This window comes from Marmota flaviventris, chromosome 2 (genome assembly GCF_047511675.1).
Source record: "Marmota flaviventris isolate mMarFla1 chromosome 2, mMarFla1.hap1, whole genome shotgun sequence".
NCBI classification, from domain to species: domain Eukaryota; kingdom Metazoa; phylum Chordata; class Mammalia; order Rodentia; family Sciuridae; genus Marmota; species Marmota flaviventris.
Window position 1 is genome coordinate 181,662,932 of NC_092499.1, and position 17,352 is coordinate 181,680,283.

Consider the following 17,352-nt stretch of genomic DNA (forward strand, 5'->3'; position numbering starts at 1 on the left):
TATTGTGTGCCAGGAACTAGGTTTAGCACTTGGCCTCATTCTCTCCCTATATCCCTATATCCACTGTGCATGTGGGTAGAACTAGCCCCAAGTTGCAGCTGAGAAAATAAAAATTCAGAGAGGTCTGGTTACTTGCTTAGCCTCACAGCTCGGAAGCCTGGAGGCAGACCGGAGTTCCGACCTGCTGCCAAAGCCCTACTTGTAACCATCGTGCTGTGCTGCCTCCTAGTGGCCTCTGCACCCACCTGTCCCTACACTCTTCTGCCTTTGTTGTGTTGTTTCTCACTCACGCTCACATTTCCACTGTCTCTCTGACCTTGTGTGTGTTCTGGTAACTTTAAGCAACTTACGTAAAGGCCCTTTAACTGCCATTGAGTTTCTGTGAGCTGGAAACCTACAGAAGCAAGCGTGTGATTTACCCTCTAATCATGGTCCTCTGGATTTAGAGCTGCCTCTGTCCCAGAGGCTGATGGGATCTCATTCCACCTTGTGTGGTGACTGGCCTGTGGATTCTCAGAGAGCCAGAGATGCTGTTCTCTAGAGAGACAGTGAGGAAGGGAGAGGGTCCAGCCAGCCAGGAGGTTCTTCTGGTTCATTTGTCTTCTAGCCACCACACAGAGTGTTTTCTCTAGAAAATGTTATAGAAAAATGGGCAAAGAGGCTACTAAGTGAATTCCAAGATGCTTGCCTTTTCCTGACCTTCAAAACTGTTGGAGAAAGCCTCACATGAAGAGGCTGAGGCAGAAGGATAATAAGTTCAAGGCCAGCCTAGGCAACTTAGTGAGACTCTGTCTTAAAGTAAAAATAAAAATGGCGGGGATATTGTTCAATAGTAGAGCACTGGCCTAGCATGTGTGAGGCCCTGATTTGGATCCACAAAATAAAAACAAAAAACAAAACCCTGTCTGCAAAATATCCCTAGGTCTGGGTGATTTTATTAGTTCAAGACAGACTTAAATTTTGCATGCTCATCAGCCACCTTTCTGACATCTTTTTTTTTTCTTTAACTTTTTTATTATGGAAAATCAAATATATAGAAAAATTGAGAGAATAGTATAATGAATTCCATGAGATCATTGATTAGTTTTAACAATTATTAACTTATAGAAATAGTCCATGTATCCAAAAAGGGGAGATTAAACTTCCCCTCACTCACAGCCCTATCTCAATGCATCTTACCTAGTAGTTGCTCAGTAAATGAATACATGTTGGCTGATTACATATCCTTTTCCTCTCTGGGTCTCAGTTTCCCCATCTGTATAGTAAGGGAGTAGGACCAGATGATTTCTAAGAAACGCAGTTGTCAGGACCTACGCGTTGGTGTCAGACACACTGGTTCAAATCCTTTATTACCCAGGTGTCTTTAGGCAAGTTAGGTCTCAGTTTGATTATCTATAAAATGGGAAAACTAGTGTCTGCTTCACAGGCATGGTTGTGAGCACTGAATAAAAATAATGGAGATTTTATTGTTGCTAACACTTTTATTATTATTATTTTGAATATCAAGTATTGTGGTGGGGAAAATCCACGTATTTAAAGAGTAGAAAAATAAATTGCAATTGACTAGAATTCACTCCCTAGGATTTGGCTCTGTTTTTTGTCTCAGTCAGCAGGTAGATTGTCAGAAGCTCAAGAAAAGGTCATTGTGGCCGAAGCCAGTGCCCCACATGTGGAGCTGGGAGCAGGCCCAGAGTGGGGGCTGCGCAGGTTGGTTCCATTTCTTGCCTCCCATCCCCCTGCCATGTGTGGGTACCATAACCCCCACGACAGGAGTCGGCCAGCTGTCCTCTCCCTTGGAGAGACAGGCCTGAGCTGGAGGAGCCCAGAGGTGGAAAGAGTGGCGCTGAAGGATGGCTCGTTGCTAGGAGACCTGACGAGGCAGCAAGGACCCGTTGCCAGAGCTGGGAGGAATGATGAGTTGGTGTGGAGAAGCAGGGCACATGGCCCCAGATGGGCTTTGTGGGATTCTGGCCACGGGATGGTGGTGCAGCAACTGGGAGCTTAGCTGGGAAGGGGCAGGAGGAAGGGTTCTGGTTACTTCTATAGACTGTGAGCTCAGGCTAACCCTGATCATTTCTTCCATATAACTCCTTTTATGTCAAAATCAGACCTGCATTTGAATTCTGGCTCACAGTGTGACCTTTAGCAAGTGTTGTGCTGCTATACTTGCTGGGCTTCAGTTTCCTCATCTGTAGAATGGGCACAAGCCATTGTAAGGGCTAAGTGACATGTGTGTAAGAAAGTGCTGTATAAAAAGAAAGGGTCTAAACGTGAGAGATCACTACCACTCTGATCTTTATTACAATAATTATCTTTTCCCTACTGTAAAATGAGGGACTTGGACTCTGTCTGGAGTAGATTCATGGACAGGTAGTCCTGGAGAGGGCTTCCACTGTGGGGCTTGTGTCAGAGGACTATGGGAATTGGCTGGATGGGCCTCCAATTAGTGAAACTCCAGTGGGCACCTGAGAAGGGCAGCAAAGTTCAAAGCCATAGAGGAAGCCCAGAGGGGACCACGGCAGCTGAAAGGAGGGTGCAGCCAATGAGATTCCAGGAAGGATTTTGATTGGTTCAGGCCAGAAACTGGGAGTGAGATCAGAGTAAAGGGACTTTCTTGTTGTCATTCTTATATAAATAATGTCTGCTCACATACATACACCAGAAAATAGACGACAAAACAAAATAAAATCCAAACAAGCACACACAAAAAAAATGATTCCACTATTCTAACCTCTGGTAACATTTAAAAACTATTCCGTTCCAGGTTTATTTTTCCTATGTATGCACAAACACACACACATTTTATAGAAATTGGATTGTACATTTTATAATATTTTGTTTCTCCTTTCTTTTTTTTTTACTCTGAATTATGTTATGAACATGATCATATGATAACATATAGATTGACATCATTTTTTAAAATTGTTTTTTAGTTTTTGATAGAACTTTATTTTTATTTATTTATATGTGGTGCTGAGAATCAAACCCAGTGCCTCACACATGCTAGGTAAGCGCTCTACCACTGAGCCACCACCCCAGCCCATATCATTATTTTTTAATAGCTGCATAGTATTTCAGCATATATAGAGAACACTGTTTGTAAAATTTAGCTACTATTATTGAACATATACATAGATTACAATTTTCTACTTCCCTCTTACATACAATGCTCAGACAAAATTTTCTTTCTTTTTCATCTTTTTTGCAGTACTAGAGATTGAACCCAGGGCCTCCTACTTGCTAGGCAAGTGCTCTACCTCTGAGCTATACTTTTTTATTTGAATTTTTAATATTTATTTTTTAGTTTTTGGCGGACACAACATCTTTGTTTGTATGTGGTGCTGAGAATCAAACCCGGGCCACACGCATGCCAGGCGAGCGCGCTACCACTTGAGCCACATCCCCAGCCCCTACTTTTTTATTTTGAGATAGGGTTTTGCTAAATTGCCTGGGCTGACCTCAAACTTGCAATTCTGCTGCCTTAGCTTCTGGTATAGCTGAGATTACAGGTGTATGCCACCATGCCTAGCCAGACAAATGTTTTTATAACCCCATCTTTTTCTGTGTTTGTGTGCTGGGGATGGAACTCGGCCTCAAGCATGCTTTCTAGGTGCTCTATCAATGGCTACACCCCAGCCTCAGTCATTGTTAGCCATTGTTTCCTGAGAATAAATTCCTGGAAGAGGAATTTCTGGGTTAAAATATGTACGGTTTTAAGGCTTGGAATGTCCTTTTCCAAAGTGCCCTCCAGAAAGATGAAACCAGTTGATAGCTATGTTAATAGTGTCCGAGTCTGCTCAGTTTCCTGGGTGCTCATTCCTCAATAACCAGATAGCAGAGGCAGCAGAGGGAACAGAAGAGGGTGAAGCATCAGTCGGTACTCTAAAGGGACCTCTGGGTAGCCTGGTGGGCTGGGCTGGGCTGGACTGTGTTAAAGGAGCTTACCTGGTAGGCCATGTGGTTGGACCCTGTTGGCCTGACTGCTGGTCAGGGCAGGGGTGCTGAGCTGTTGGTCTGGGCTGGCTGCGCTGCCTCAGCCTGGCAGTCTTGCCCCTGGTGTGATCCTGTGCTCAGTCTGGTGTGATCAGTGTGGTCACCAATCCAAGACATGCATCCGAGCTGGTACGGCCTTCCTAGCCAGGCTGACAGACTGGACCATTCACGTAGTGGATAGTGATTCATCAGAGCTGGTGGGGCAGCAGTAGCTCTGAGGGCACTGTCTCACCCGGGTCCTGTCACTTACCCTCTAAAAATAACCCTTGTCTGTTCTGAGTGACCACACTGCCAGGTGTCCAGAGGTCTTATTGGAGAGAGGACACATGCGTGGGCAAGTGTGTGTGTGTGTGCGTGTGTGTGTGTGTATGTGTGTGTGTGTGTGAGAGAGAGAGAGAGAGAGAGAGAGAGAGAGAGAGAGATGGGGTGGCATCAGGGAGCCTCTTTATTGGTTGGCCCTGAGCCAGGGATTCTAGTTGGGAAATGAGAGGCAGACCAGGCTCCTCCCCTTTTGCTTGCTCTCAGCTGGAGACAATCTCTCTACTCTTTGGGAAGGAGCAGAGACAGCCAGTGGGGGCAGGGGTGTCTATCAAGACCATGTGCTCACTCAGTGGTGAACAGGATGGGGAAGGGGAGCAGGAGGGAGATGCAGGGAATATGACAAGGGTGGGGGGCAGGCACTGGGAGGAAGCATCACAATTAGTCATTCAACTCCTATGTCCCAACAAAGCCCATTTCAAATCTACTTTTTTGGGGGGAGGGTATAGTCTTTAATGTGGGGTAATTTTAAATTAGATAAAAAATACAAAGCAGACACAAATACTTTTTTAGTTGTAGTTGGACACGATATCTTTATTTTATTTATTCATTTATTTTTTATGTGGTGCTGAGGATGGAACCCAGAGCCTTGCATGTGCTAGGAGAGTACTCTACCACCGAGCCCCAGCCCCAGCCCCTACAGTTGTTTTCTTATCATGGGTGATTAGAGACCATCTAGTCTAAGGTTTCTTAACCAAGTGTCCAGGGACCCAGAGGTGATCTCTACATGGGCTTCATGAGGTCTCTTGATGTGTGATGTTATAATGTAGGTGTGTGTTTGTGCACCAGCATTATGTGTGTGTATCTGCACAAATGCCCATATGCATTTGTTTCTGGGAGAAGCTCTGAGGTTTTCATTGAATTTTCAGAAGAAATCATGATCCATAAATGGCTAAGAACTGCTTTAGTCCAAACTACTCATATTGTCGGTGAGGAAATCAAATGCATAGAGGAAAATGACTGCCCAAGATCTCAGAGCCAAGGTCAGAATCCAGGTTTCTTGATGCCCAGCCCAGCACTCTCTGGCTTTCAGAATAGCATCCTCTCTAGCTGATTCCCTGAGTCAAGATCCAGTTACAATAGAACCACAATACCATTTTTCATGCCCTCTTGGCTGATTCAGATTAGATGGAACAGGCTTGAGGATTTCAATAGCAGTGGGCAGCTGAGCATCCACCTCCAGACCTTCCCATTTCCAGGTGGTCTTGCAGAGGGAGGCAGCTCAGTTCAAATTAAATCCACCTCTTCTGCTTTGACTCTGTTCCTCTGATGAGATGTCCCCTTGACACAGAAAGTGCCTCTTTGTTCTGGGAGAGAAACCAACCTTATGGGCTTGAGAAAAGTAAATGAAATGGGTGCTGAGGGAAAGTGGGCTTGGGAATATCATAAGATGAACAGGGAGGAAGTCATGGCCAATAGTGAGAGACAGATGCCATTCCTATGGGAGGAATTAAGGGAGTTAGATGAAGTGGCCTATGAGGATTAAAAATGATAAGTAACATTCATTGAACTTACTCTAAGTCAGAGACTCTCTTTATAATAACCACGTAGGGTTATTTTAAGGAAACTGAGACACAAAGAGATTAAGCAATCTAGTAAACAGCTGAGCCAGAATGTGAAGCCAGGTCCTCTTACTCCAGAAGATAAAGTCACTCTGGAGCCAAAGTGTGGGCTCCGAGACCCTGTGTGACAGATCTCAAACTTGAACATGCGTCAGAATCATAGGAGGTACTGATCAAAGCTCGTGTTGCTGCTCCAAATCCCCTAGTTTCTGGTTCAGTAGGTCTGGCTGGGGTCTGAGAATTTGTGTGTATTTATGGATCATGATTTCTTCTGAAAATTCAACTAAAAGAGTTCCCAGGTGATGCTGCTGAGCCAGGGACCACATTTTGAGAACCATCCCTCTGCTTACTGATAGGAAAACAAGAATGGAAGGAAGAGAAGTGTTTCTCTTATCTGGAATATTGTAATGTCCCACTCTAATTCCTGAATTTTCCTACCTTCTAGCCAATTACTGTTAATCAGGGCCAGCTCTAATCATGTCATGCCTCTGCCCCAAGGTCTCTGGTTTCTCTGCCACTGTCTCCCATTGCTGTCCAGTAGAACTATCTGTTATGATAAAATGTTCTAAATCTGCAGGGTCCCATATGGTGATCACTAACAACATGTGGCTATGAATTTTACATTTTATTCCATTTCCTTTAATTTAAATTTAAAAAGTCACATGTGGCTAATTGCTAGACAGTGCAGGGAACCACTTGGTATGTCATTCAAGGCTCTCTTTGGAACCATCTGCCTTTCCATCCCCAGCTTCAACCTCTATCATCCTAGCACCAGGCCATTGGCAGCCAGTTTCCGGATCCTACCCTGTCTTTCCCTACCACTGCATCTTGTTTTATGCTCTCTCTTCAGTCTGACTTGTTCTTCTGTCCTGCTTTTAATGTTTAATCCAAATGCTGCCTCTTTCTTGAAATCTTCTTTAACATTCTATTCTTTTCTTGTAACCGTTAGTGCTTTCTGTCTTATATTGTAGTTGGCGTATCAGAATTCTATTAATTTTATTGAACTATGAGCTTTTGGAGGGTGTAGATGTGTTTCCTATAGTGAGTCCTCACTTCCTACCTCAGGTCCCCATGGTTACAGAGGAGCCTGATACATGTCACGAACTTTGCACTGGGGCATTGGGGATACAGAGAGGATAATTTGAATATCCTGTCCTCAAGCTGCTCACAGCCTCCCACAAAAGTCTGATCCATGCCCAGAGAACCACTGAAGCCAATGGTTATTTTGGGCAGGGAGATAAAAGCCACAGAGGGCCCCGTTGGCAAGGGGAGTCCAGCAGGAGCTGCCTAAGCAGAAGGCTGTGTTTACACACACAGACGGCTTCTCTGCCCAGTCTGGCCTGGTGAGAGGAGACGAGAACATTCAGACATTGCTGCCTGGCTTCCTTGTGAAGTTGGGGATTAACTGGTGGTGCAGAGGCTGATCTGACCGTCTGGTCCCTGCAGATGGATGGATGAGGAGAAGGTTGCAAAGACTGCAGAGCAGCGCCAGGTTCTGGAAACAGAGTGTTGCCTGGGTGGCACCTGGCCCAGGAGTGTCAGTGCAAGTGCATTTATGATCTCAGCTACTGACAGCAGGTGAAATTCGACGGGGCCTGGCTTGGGGGTTTAATAGGTCTTCAGACCAGTCCCTATTTGAAATGAAAAGATGGTTGAAAAGCAAAAAACAAACAAAAAGCACCTTGCTAGCTTCAGACTCTAATGCTAAGAGTATTTTACATACTGAAAATCCCTAGAATATATTCATCCCTGGGACAAAAACATATTTTAAAAATAAACGTGTGTGTGTGTGTGTGTGTGTCTGGGAATTGAAACTCCCTTTCTTTCTTTTTTTATTTTGAAACAAGGTCTAGCTAAGTTGTCAAGGCCAGTCTTGAAGTTGAGATCCTCCTGCCTCAACCTTCCAAGTTGCTGGGAGTGCAAGTACCACCAAGTCCATCTAAAATATACTTCTTTATCGAACTTATAACATAAATGCAGAAAAATGCACAGATCATAAATTAATACATACTATACCAGGTGCAGTGGCACATGCCTGCAACATCAGCAAATCGGGAGGCTGAAGCAGGAGGATTACAAGTTTAAGGCCAATCTCAGCAACTTAGTGAGGCCCTAAGCAACTTTGTGAGACCCCCGTCTCAAAATAAAAAAATGCAAAGGACTAGGGATGTGGTTCAGTGGTAAAGCGCCCCTGGGTTCAATCCCTAGTACCAAAACAAACAAACAACAACAACAAACCTATTTGTGTAACTGTCCCCTGACAAGAACTAAAACATGCCAGTGTCTCCACAGTAAATTTTTGTAAAGCCAACTTTTAAGCAGGGTTACTGAGGGTCAAACACAAGCTCTGCAGTCAGGTATGCCTCTGGTTGAATCCCGGGTCCCCTGCCCACTAGCAGAGTGATCTTGCACTAGTGGGTATATAATTTCCATCTAACCGGGAAGTAAGAGATTTAAAATGGAAAATCTAGGCAAATTGCAAGGCACAGTAGCAGTTAGTGGGGACTCTAATGCTGTCTGCAATGCTGATGCTGATTAATGGTGACGCAGCAGCCTCTTCTGACTCCTGGGACCACAGACACACACACACTGCTTTTCTACTGTTGCCTCCCCGTGCTTCCAGCCTGTGTGTGATGCTCTCCAAGATCTCTTCTGACTGCAAGGAGTCTGTGATGCTGTGACCATGAAACCTTGGCTGACACCTCAGGCTCTCGATGGCAGGCTGGGTGGACATCTATATCTAGTGGGAACACAACTAGATCTTTCATGTTCAGGCCCTGGGAATGTGGTTCCCAGACCTCTTAGAGGAGGGCTGATTTCCCATGGGGTGCTGGAAGTACAGGATCCATTAGGAAATGTAGCAAGGAAGAGTCTGGTTGGCAGAACTCAGCCTCAGAGGTGTCCTGGTATCCTGGTGAACTCCTGACTCCCACTTGCTCCCTGGCCTCTGGCTCTAAGAGTGAAGGTGACCCAAGGGACACTTATTGCGCACATATTATGAGCTGGAAACTGAGCTGGGCCTTCATGGGATGAAGGGTGCAGAGTGGCCTTTAAGGCTCACAGTGCAATGGAAGGTTGAGACCCTTTAGTACACCACACAACCGGCGCTGGTGGGCAGGGTGCGGGGGGTGGGCAGGGGGAGAGGCCAAGAGGTTATTTCTAACTAGAGGGGTTGCTGCAGAGAGGAGGGGAGGAAAATAGGCTTCCTGGAGGATTCCTGGAAGAATGGCCGTGGGAAAGTCTCCCAGGCGGAGGGAAGAGCATGTGTGAAAGCGAGCGGCTGGGCAGGGCCTCGTTTGACAGAGCACATCACATGGGGTCTGAGGACGAGGCTGAAGAGCCTGTAGAGACCAGGCTGGGAAAGGTCTTGAGAGTCAGGCTGAAGTGCTGGAGTTGCCTCTTCTGAGTGGCCAGCCACTGAGGCTCTTCCATCGGGAAGTAGAGTGGAGCAGCTCCTTGATGTGCCCTGTGGAGACCTGCATTATATTTAGGCAGCACTGTATGTAGTCGATCGTCCAAGCCACCAGAGCAGGTGGTGGGAGCCTTTGGGATGCCCAGTCCAGTGCCAGACCTGGCTGTGCATACTGAGGAGCGTGATGTATGGGCGGCGGTAAGCGTCCCACCTTTGAGAAATGACAGTCTTGTGGAAGTCAGACAAATGAGCCCAAAATATAGAAAAGGAAACAAGGATGAGAGGAGGGTGTCGCAGGCCAAGAGGCAGAGATGGATTGGGGGAATATGGGTGGAAGAAGTGGAGAGGGGTGCGGTCCTCCTGGGGGAAGACAACCGTGAGGATGTGAGCTTGGAGAAACTAAAGGGACTTCAGGGGCATCCTAGGGAAGCTACCTGTGGTGGAGAAGGAAGCACTGAGCATTGTCAGTCACGCTTTGTGGGTACTCTTTCATTCATCCTATAGCAGGGTTAAGAGGGGGTTCTGCTATTATTCCCACTGTACAGAGGGAAACTGAGGCTCAGGGTAAGGCCTTGCCCAAGGTCACACAGCTCCTGTATTAAAGAGTGTCCCCATCTCTAGCCCAGCCCTCTTCCTAGGAAAATCACTGCCTTCAAAGCTCTCCTACCACACTGCACTAGGTATGGATAGTGCTTTGTGTGGCCCTCGGCGCAGTTTGGAGGCATCATCAGCATCCCACACTAGAATAGGATCTCATGCAGGAGCATGTGGTTCTCAAAGTGTAGCCTGGAAGGTTCCTGGGAAAGGTGAAGTCCTTGCTGGCTGCAGCGTTTTGGGAAGGTTTCTTAGAGGCATCAAGAGGAGATAGATGGAGGCTGGGGTTATAGCTCAGGAGCAGAGCGCTTGCCTTACACCTGTGAGGCACTGGGTTCAATCCTCAGCACCACATAAAAATAAATAAAATAAATAAAGACATTGTGTCCATATTTTAAAAAATCTTAAAAAAAAGAGGAGCTAGAGGGGGAAGGTCCCTGCCAAGTGGGTGCTGCTGCTTGTCCACCCTGCTTGTTTCCCCACCCAGACACAGCTGCCCTGCAGTCCTTCTAGAGAGTGCCAACAGTCAGCGAGAACAGCCTTGCCCAGGCAGAACTTGCTAGGCCTGTGGGTCATGCTGCTCTGAAAAGTTTGGCTCTGGTAGCTTCCTCCCTCTGGCCCAGCTCTCAGCTGCCTGGGGCTGCAGCTTAGCCCACCCAGGCCCTGCTGCCCTCTGGGAAGGGGGCCAGATGCCCTACAGCTCTCTTGCCCTAGAATACCCTCTGCCCCATGACCTCTCCTTTAACTCAGCTGGGCTTAGCTATCCCCTCCTCTGGGAAGTCTTTCCTGATCCCCATGGGCTGGGTTAGTACCCACCCAAAGAACTATAATGTGACCTCACATGCAATTTAAAATTTCTAGTAGCCACATTTTTCTAGCAGCTAGGCATGGTGGCCGGTGCCTATAGCCCTGTAGTCCCAAAACTTGGGAAGCTGAGGTGGGAGGAGCCAGGAATTTGAGATAACAACCTGGGCTATGTAGTGAGATCCCCATCTCAAACAAAACAAAAACAATAAAACATACACACAACTAAAATGGAACAAATAAAATTATTCCAATGATGAATAGAAAAATGATTGAGGGGCTGGGGATGTGGCTCAAGCAGTAGCGCACTTGCCTGGCATGCGTGCGGCCCGGGTTCGATTCTCAGCACCACATACAAAGATGTTGTGTCCGCCAAAAACTAAAAAAAAGAATAAATATTTTAAAAAAAGAAAAATTATTGAGATATGTTATGTTCTTTTTTATTTTGCCACGAAATCTTCAAGATCCAGTGCATATTTTACATTTAAGCATGTTTTAGTCTGCATGCCACTTTACAGGTAGGTGCTCGACAGCCACCTGTGGCTGGTGACTACCATATTGATTAGCATAGCTCTAGAGGCAGGGAGAAGTTTGTAAGGGTTGGAGCTCAGAGAATGGCATCAGGTGGATCTGGCAGTTACATCCTGGTCCTGCCATTTACTAGCAAGGTGAACTTTGACAAGTCATTAACCCAACTGAGCCTCAGTTACTTCAGCTGTAAAAGGGATTAGCAAATTCAGTGCCAGAGAATTGTTTGGGTGATTAAACAAATGAATGTGTGCCTAGTGCCAGGCACAGAGGAAGTGCTCGGAAAACAGCAGTAAGATGAATTTTACAGTACTCTTTGATGTGCTGGGTTATTTGCCTTTCTCCCTGCTGGGTTGATTGTGAATTCAAGGGCAGAGACGCTCCAGTTCCTCTTTCCCTAGTGTCCAGGGCTTGGCTCTGTGTGACCGTTACCACTTGCTGAATGACAGATTGAGTCCTTTAACTGAGACTGCCCCTCACCCCACCTGCCCACCCAGAACAGAGTGGCTGAGAGTCCTGAAGCCACCGACTACCTCTTTGTAAGTTGCTGCTTTTCTCAGGGCCTTGATTTCCTCCTTTGAAAGGTCAAAGGGGGGCCCTGCCTGAAGTATTTGGTTGAGTTTTGACCCCACCAGCGACCTTGGGGCCCTGTGGCTGACAATTATGTGTTTCACTTTCCCAGTGGAGAGAATCACTTCCATTCATCTCTTCCTATATTCTGGACTTTTGCACCTTCAAGTTCCATCATGTAGGTTAAAATTTAAGAAGAAAGAATTTCTCCTACCTTGTAGGCAAGAGCAGAGAGGGGACAAGGGGTCCTGTCCTTTCTCATCTGCCAGCATTTACTCCTCCTGTCACAGTAGCCCAGTGACAGATATGGGATAGGGAGAGTTTCCTCCCAATTTATAAGTGATAAAATGGGCTCAGAGAGGTCAAATAACCTGCCCAAGTAACATAGAAAGAACTGGTATAGCTGGGTACTGTGGTGAAAGTCTGTAATCCCAGCAACTCAGGAGGCTAAGGTAGGAGGATCGAAGGTTTGAAGCCAGCCCCAGCAATTTAGCGAGGCTGTAAAGCAACCTAGTGAGACCCATCTCTAAATAAAAAAAAGATAAGGCTTGGGATGTGACTCAGTGGTTAAGCATCCCTGAGTTCAATCCCTGGTACTGGGAAAAAAAAAAAAAAAGAACTGGTACAGGCAGGGTTAGAAGCAGAATTCACATCTAAGGAATGGAAAATCCCTTCTTTGTGGGGTGGACTCCTCTTCCCTTATGTGGGCCCCTGGCATTTCTCCATGGGGAATTGAGGCTTTCAAGAGATATGGTCTTGGGTTGAATCTTGTTCCTGTGCCTCATTTTCCCTGCCTAGGAAAACTGGATAATAGAAATAGAAAAATAATCATAGAAAATAACAGAAATAGAACTAATAATAATCACAGAAGAAACTCAATTTTTGGTGTGATCCCATTGACCGGAAATGAATTGAGTCCTTTGGGTATAAATTCAGAATGAAGTCTGAGAACATCCTGCCTTGGTCCTGGAGTTATCCTGGGAAAGTGAGAGGCTCCTTGTGGCTGAGAAGGATGGGAATGCAGCCCTGCCCCAGGGGATGAGGGGCGTGATCCTGTCTGGGGAAGGGAGAGGGGAGGGGAACCAGGGAGGAATTGAGTAGGAGGAATGGGGAGGGCCTTGGCTGTGTGGCCCAGAGCCTCCTGCCCACAGGAACTTGGGAGCCCGTGGCTGGCAAGGCCAGCCAGCAGAGGAGAGGAGAGTGAACCTGGAAACAAAATACCAGCAGGCAGGCAGTCGGGAAGCTTTCAGCAGATGTGCATACGGAACAGTAAGTTCACCTGGTGTAATTCCTAAATTTGATGGATTCTTTCATTCATTTGTTTGAATAAAGGCATGTGAACTGAACTCACTCAGCAGGCACCCAAGTGACAGTGACTTGCCCAAGGCCACACTTCTGAGGGCCTGTGTGGGGCCTCCTGAGGTGCTGAATTTAGAGGCCAGGAGATAAAAAGGAGATCTTTTAAGGATGCCTGGTTCTTTGAGAGTTGGCCTGGGCTGACGGGACCATCCTCCTGTCTGGAAGGAGGGTGAGTCCTCCAGCGCTAGGAGCAGCTGGCTTCTTTCCACTCTTGCCCACGCCTGAGCCTAATGGGCAGCAGGGAGAAGCCATGCTTGGGATACCTGATGAAGGAGTTTTTCATGTTTATCTCGGAGGGGAGAAGGCCTGCCTTGGGGTTGGGGCAAAAGGACACAATGGCTATGTTGAGTTATCTGAGGGCTTCTGGGAAGAAGGCATATCCTCATCTGTGGAGGCTCTGGGGTTGGGACCAGCACCTAGGGAAGGGCACCATAATGGAGCAGCCACTTTGAGAGGAAGTGAGGAAGGAGGGAGAGGCCTGTTCCTGGAGTATGGGATGAGCAGAGCAGAAATGGATAACCCCCTGGTGAGGTTGAAACTGAGCCAACTGCAGCATGGGGGGACAGATGGCTCCGTTCACATATGGATGGCTTTGAACCTCTGGACTCTCAGTGCTATGTTGCACAACAGTGGCCAGCACACAGTAGGTATGCAGGAATGACTGGAAGAATGAAAGAAGATATGTGTATGTCTAGGGCTGGTGTGATGGTTAGGGGGTAGGGGTCTGTGGGCTGCCGATGTGGGCAGAAATCTTTGAGGATGTTGTGGGTTGACCCCATCTTCTCTAGGCCTTCCCCATAACTGGGGCCCTAGGGACAGGCACATCCCACTCCTTCATTTTTGCAAACTGAAGCTGAAAGCATGGAAGCAACTTGCTAAGGGTACTCAGTCAACCAGGGGCAGAGCTGGACTGCCACCCAGGGCCTCTGCCCTCCAGGGTTCTCTACTTAGAGGCCCCTGCCTGTGGATTGAGTAAGGGGGATGCCCTGGTCCAGCTGGCTTTTTGAGTTTTAACAGTGCTGGTAGAGGGAAGGAGCAGGGCTTAGCTTGGTTTTGAGCCATGACCTATGACACAGGCCCTTTGGACATCACTTACTCCTTCCTGGAACCTGGGCGCATACCCAAGGAGCCTCCCTACTCCACGGCAAACACACCTTAGTTCCCTAACGTTTAGGGTCATTGTCACCAGCCGCAGAGGCCCAGAGGATTCCCCTGGAGGCAATTGCCGTGCCTCCTCCCTGATAGGAGGAGTGAGTGAGTTCCGGGCCCGTTCTGCCCTGGGATGTGCTTGTAGGGGAGGTGAGGGGATCTGACTCGGGTGGGATGGGAGGCCCACTGAGGCTGAGTCACCCCTTCTGAGTCAGGGATCCTCCCCCCTTCCTCTCTCTTCCCCCTCACTCTCTCCAAGGAGCCCCCACCGGAGCTTGGCCTGGCGAGGAGGCCGGCTGGCCAGGGCCCGGGTGGGGGGACCCAGACAGCCCCGCAGTGGCGGCAGGCACCAGGAGGGGGTGGCCTGGGTGCCAGGGAGGGCGGGGGACGGACGGAGAGGAGGCGGAGGCAGGGGCCGGGCTGCGCGAGTGTGGAGGCAGGCGCACCGCCGCCCCTGGGCTGGGCGCGGAGGCCGGGCGGGGGCGGGCCGCGCGTCGGGCGCCGGGCCCGGGGCTGTGGGCACTGTGCCCAGCCCCCGGCGCACGCCGACCGCCGCCGCCGCCGCCGCTGCTGCAGTCGGCATCCATCAGCGGGCGGGGGTGTCGCGAACAGGCTGCTCCGCAGAACCCGCCGCGGCCCGCGCGCCGCCCCGCCCCGCGGCCTGCCGGGCCCGAGGAGCCGAGGGGCCGCCCCTCGCCCAGCCGCCCGAGATGGGGACCCCCAGGCCCAGGTAGGCACGTGGGGGCGGGGGGCTCAGATGGCATTGAGGTCGGGGCGCGCTCCATCTAGGCCCAGCCTCCAGTCCCGGGAATCCGGGTGCGCCCCAGAACTGAGTTTGCTGGCTGTTGGTCCCCTGGCCGATGTGGGGGTGGTCCTTGTTGTTTCTCCCGCCCTGCACCCGTCCCAAGACCCCCGAGGAGGTGGACTGACTGGAGGATGAGCGCTTGCTGGGTGCTGGGCTCCGGCGGTGGGCCCACTCTCTTCGGGAAGGCCACTCTTGCTGCCTCCTCTGGAGGCCCAGGGTTCTCTGGATTTCTCCTCCAGGCTTCCGATGCTGCAGTTCTGCTATCTTGGCTGGAGGTTGGATGCTGGGGAGCTCTCGCCCTCATCCTCACCCTCAGCCTTTGGTTATAGAACCTTCCACACTCTGCACTCGCTTCCCATCTCACCTCCTCTCCAAGTCCCCCAGAGCTGGGGGCATGAACCTTTGCCCTAGGACTTTTGTGACTCTGGCTTGGCTCTGCCCTGGTCATCATCTGTCCCCACTGATTACAGGGAGAGGACTTGTGTCTGGTGCCAGTTGTGCCGGGCACCTACCTTCACACTTGGGGAGGTCTGGGATCCCCAAGAGGCTGGGGTCTTGGGGACTGGCAGGTGTGTGTGGGGGTGACTATAGCCACCAGAGTATTTATTGGATGCTGTGGCCATGAACTGGCACAGCTATATGGGCCAAAGTGGTCCATGGGGACTTCGAAGGACCGGACAAGGACTAGGAAGGAGTTCTGGGATGCTGGCCTCTCTCCACTCCCAGCCATGATTTTTGCTTTAGCCCAGAGCTCTGAAAAGCATTGGTGGGGGAGAAAGCACCACCACGTGTTCCCACCGTCACTCCTGGATCCACATGTCACCTCCTCTGCACCCCAAGGTGGGTGGGTAAGAGGGCTAGAATTAGGATTTCTCCAGGACTGTGTGGGGTCCAACTGCGCCATATCTCCTCTTCCCCCCAGCATTTAGGAGTCTTCCAGAATCAGCAGCAGTTGGGCCAGGTAGAGAACCGAGGACCAAGACGGTGCCCTTAGAAGCTCCTGTCCCAGGCAAGGGTGTGGAGCATGGAGGCGCTGTGTGCCTGCGGCCCACCGGTGCCTCCAGATGGAGCCTGCGGCAGAGGCAGCCTGTGCCAGCCTCCTTTCTGAGCCTTTGTGGCCCAACCAGGCTCTGCCAGCGCCAAGCAGGGATAGAGCTGGCTTCTGCTGACTCTGCTGGTCCAGAAACCTGTGTACGATATTTGTGGGGTCTGGTGCGTGATCACTGGGATCTCAGGGGCACCTCAAGGCAGTCCTGGAGGGTATCAGTGTTGGGGGCATTGTTCCTGTTAAAATTTTGTGGCAGTTCCCTGGGCTCAGCTCTGTGAGCTTCTTGAAGTGTTCCTTCCATAGAACTCCAATGAGAATAAGGCTGGGTCCTAAAATCCTCACTTCGTAAATATTGAAAGGTGGATGGAGGCCTAAGGAGGAAGATTGACTTGTCCAAGGTCACATAGCAGCTGAGTGGGAGAGCCAGCACTAATGTATCCAGGACTTCTGCCTCTGGTCTGGGGTTCTGACAGCCTGCTTCCCTGCTGCTGTGGCTGTCCCCCACATAGACTCTGCCAGGGACTGGACATTATAGCCTAGAGCCTGAGGCTGCCCATTAGAAGTGGCTTTATGCTGCCCTACCAGCTGTCTCCTCACAAGGTGAGCAAGAGAGGACAGAGCTGCCTCCTAGATAATGGACCAGGGCTGAGAGAAAGGGCAGCCAGTGGCCCTGGACCCTCTTAGACTACACAGAACCTAGAAGATGCCCTGTGCCCAGAGATGTTCTAGACCTGAGCCTCCAGAGGGCAGCGGAGAGGGTACATTGACTAGACAGGCTGAGACAGAAAGTACCTCTAATAAGCTCCATCTCTGTGAGCCCCTTTCTGGGTTTCTTTGCCCCAGTTGTTCAAAGGAGATGATAATCTCTACCTGGAGTGATATCAGTGATTATGCAATCAGAGTGATGGCATACATTGGACGCTTACTGTATGTCATGCGCTGCAATACATGCTTTGCATCCTCTCACAGCAACCCCATCAGATTGCTGCTATTTTTATCAGCCTTTTACAGATGAGAAACTGAGGCTCAGAGAGGTCATGTTACCTGCCTGAGGTTTCACAGCTGGAAAGTGCAGCTGTCTGAGTCCAGAGCTTCTCTAATATGACATTATACCCCGGGGCAGTGGTCTGGAAGTACCAGCTTGGTGTCCAGCAGGGCTGGGTCATTGACTGGTGGCTCAGGGCAGGTCTAGGTGGAGAGGTCTGTGTGC

General features: G+C 49.3%; 1 protein-coding gene across 11 annotated transcripts in view; it reads left to right on the top strand.

Moving 5' to 3' along the window:
* The first annotated feature begins 12,961 nt into the window (after positions 1 to 12,961).
* Positions 12,962 to 17,352, top strand: part of Epb41l1 (erythrocyte membrane protein band 4.1 like 1) — a 71,559-nt gene continuing 67,168 nt past the window's right edge. For 4 of the 11 annotated variants that reach the window (XM_071608895.1, XM_071608896.1, XM_071608899.1 and 1 more), the window contains exon 1: positions 12,973 to 13,050. In XM_071608895.1, the coding sequence (XP_071464996.1) occupies positions 13,035 to 13,050 (16 nt within the window). In that variant the 5' untranslated portion in view covers positions 12,973 to 13,034. Of the gene's footprint in view, positions 13,051 to 17,352 lie in introns of all 11 variants that reach the window. The other 7 variants (XM_071608897.1, XM_071608898.1, XM_071608903.1 and 4 more) reach the window with 3 other exon arrangements.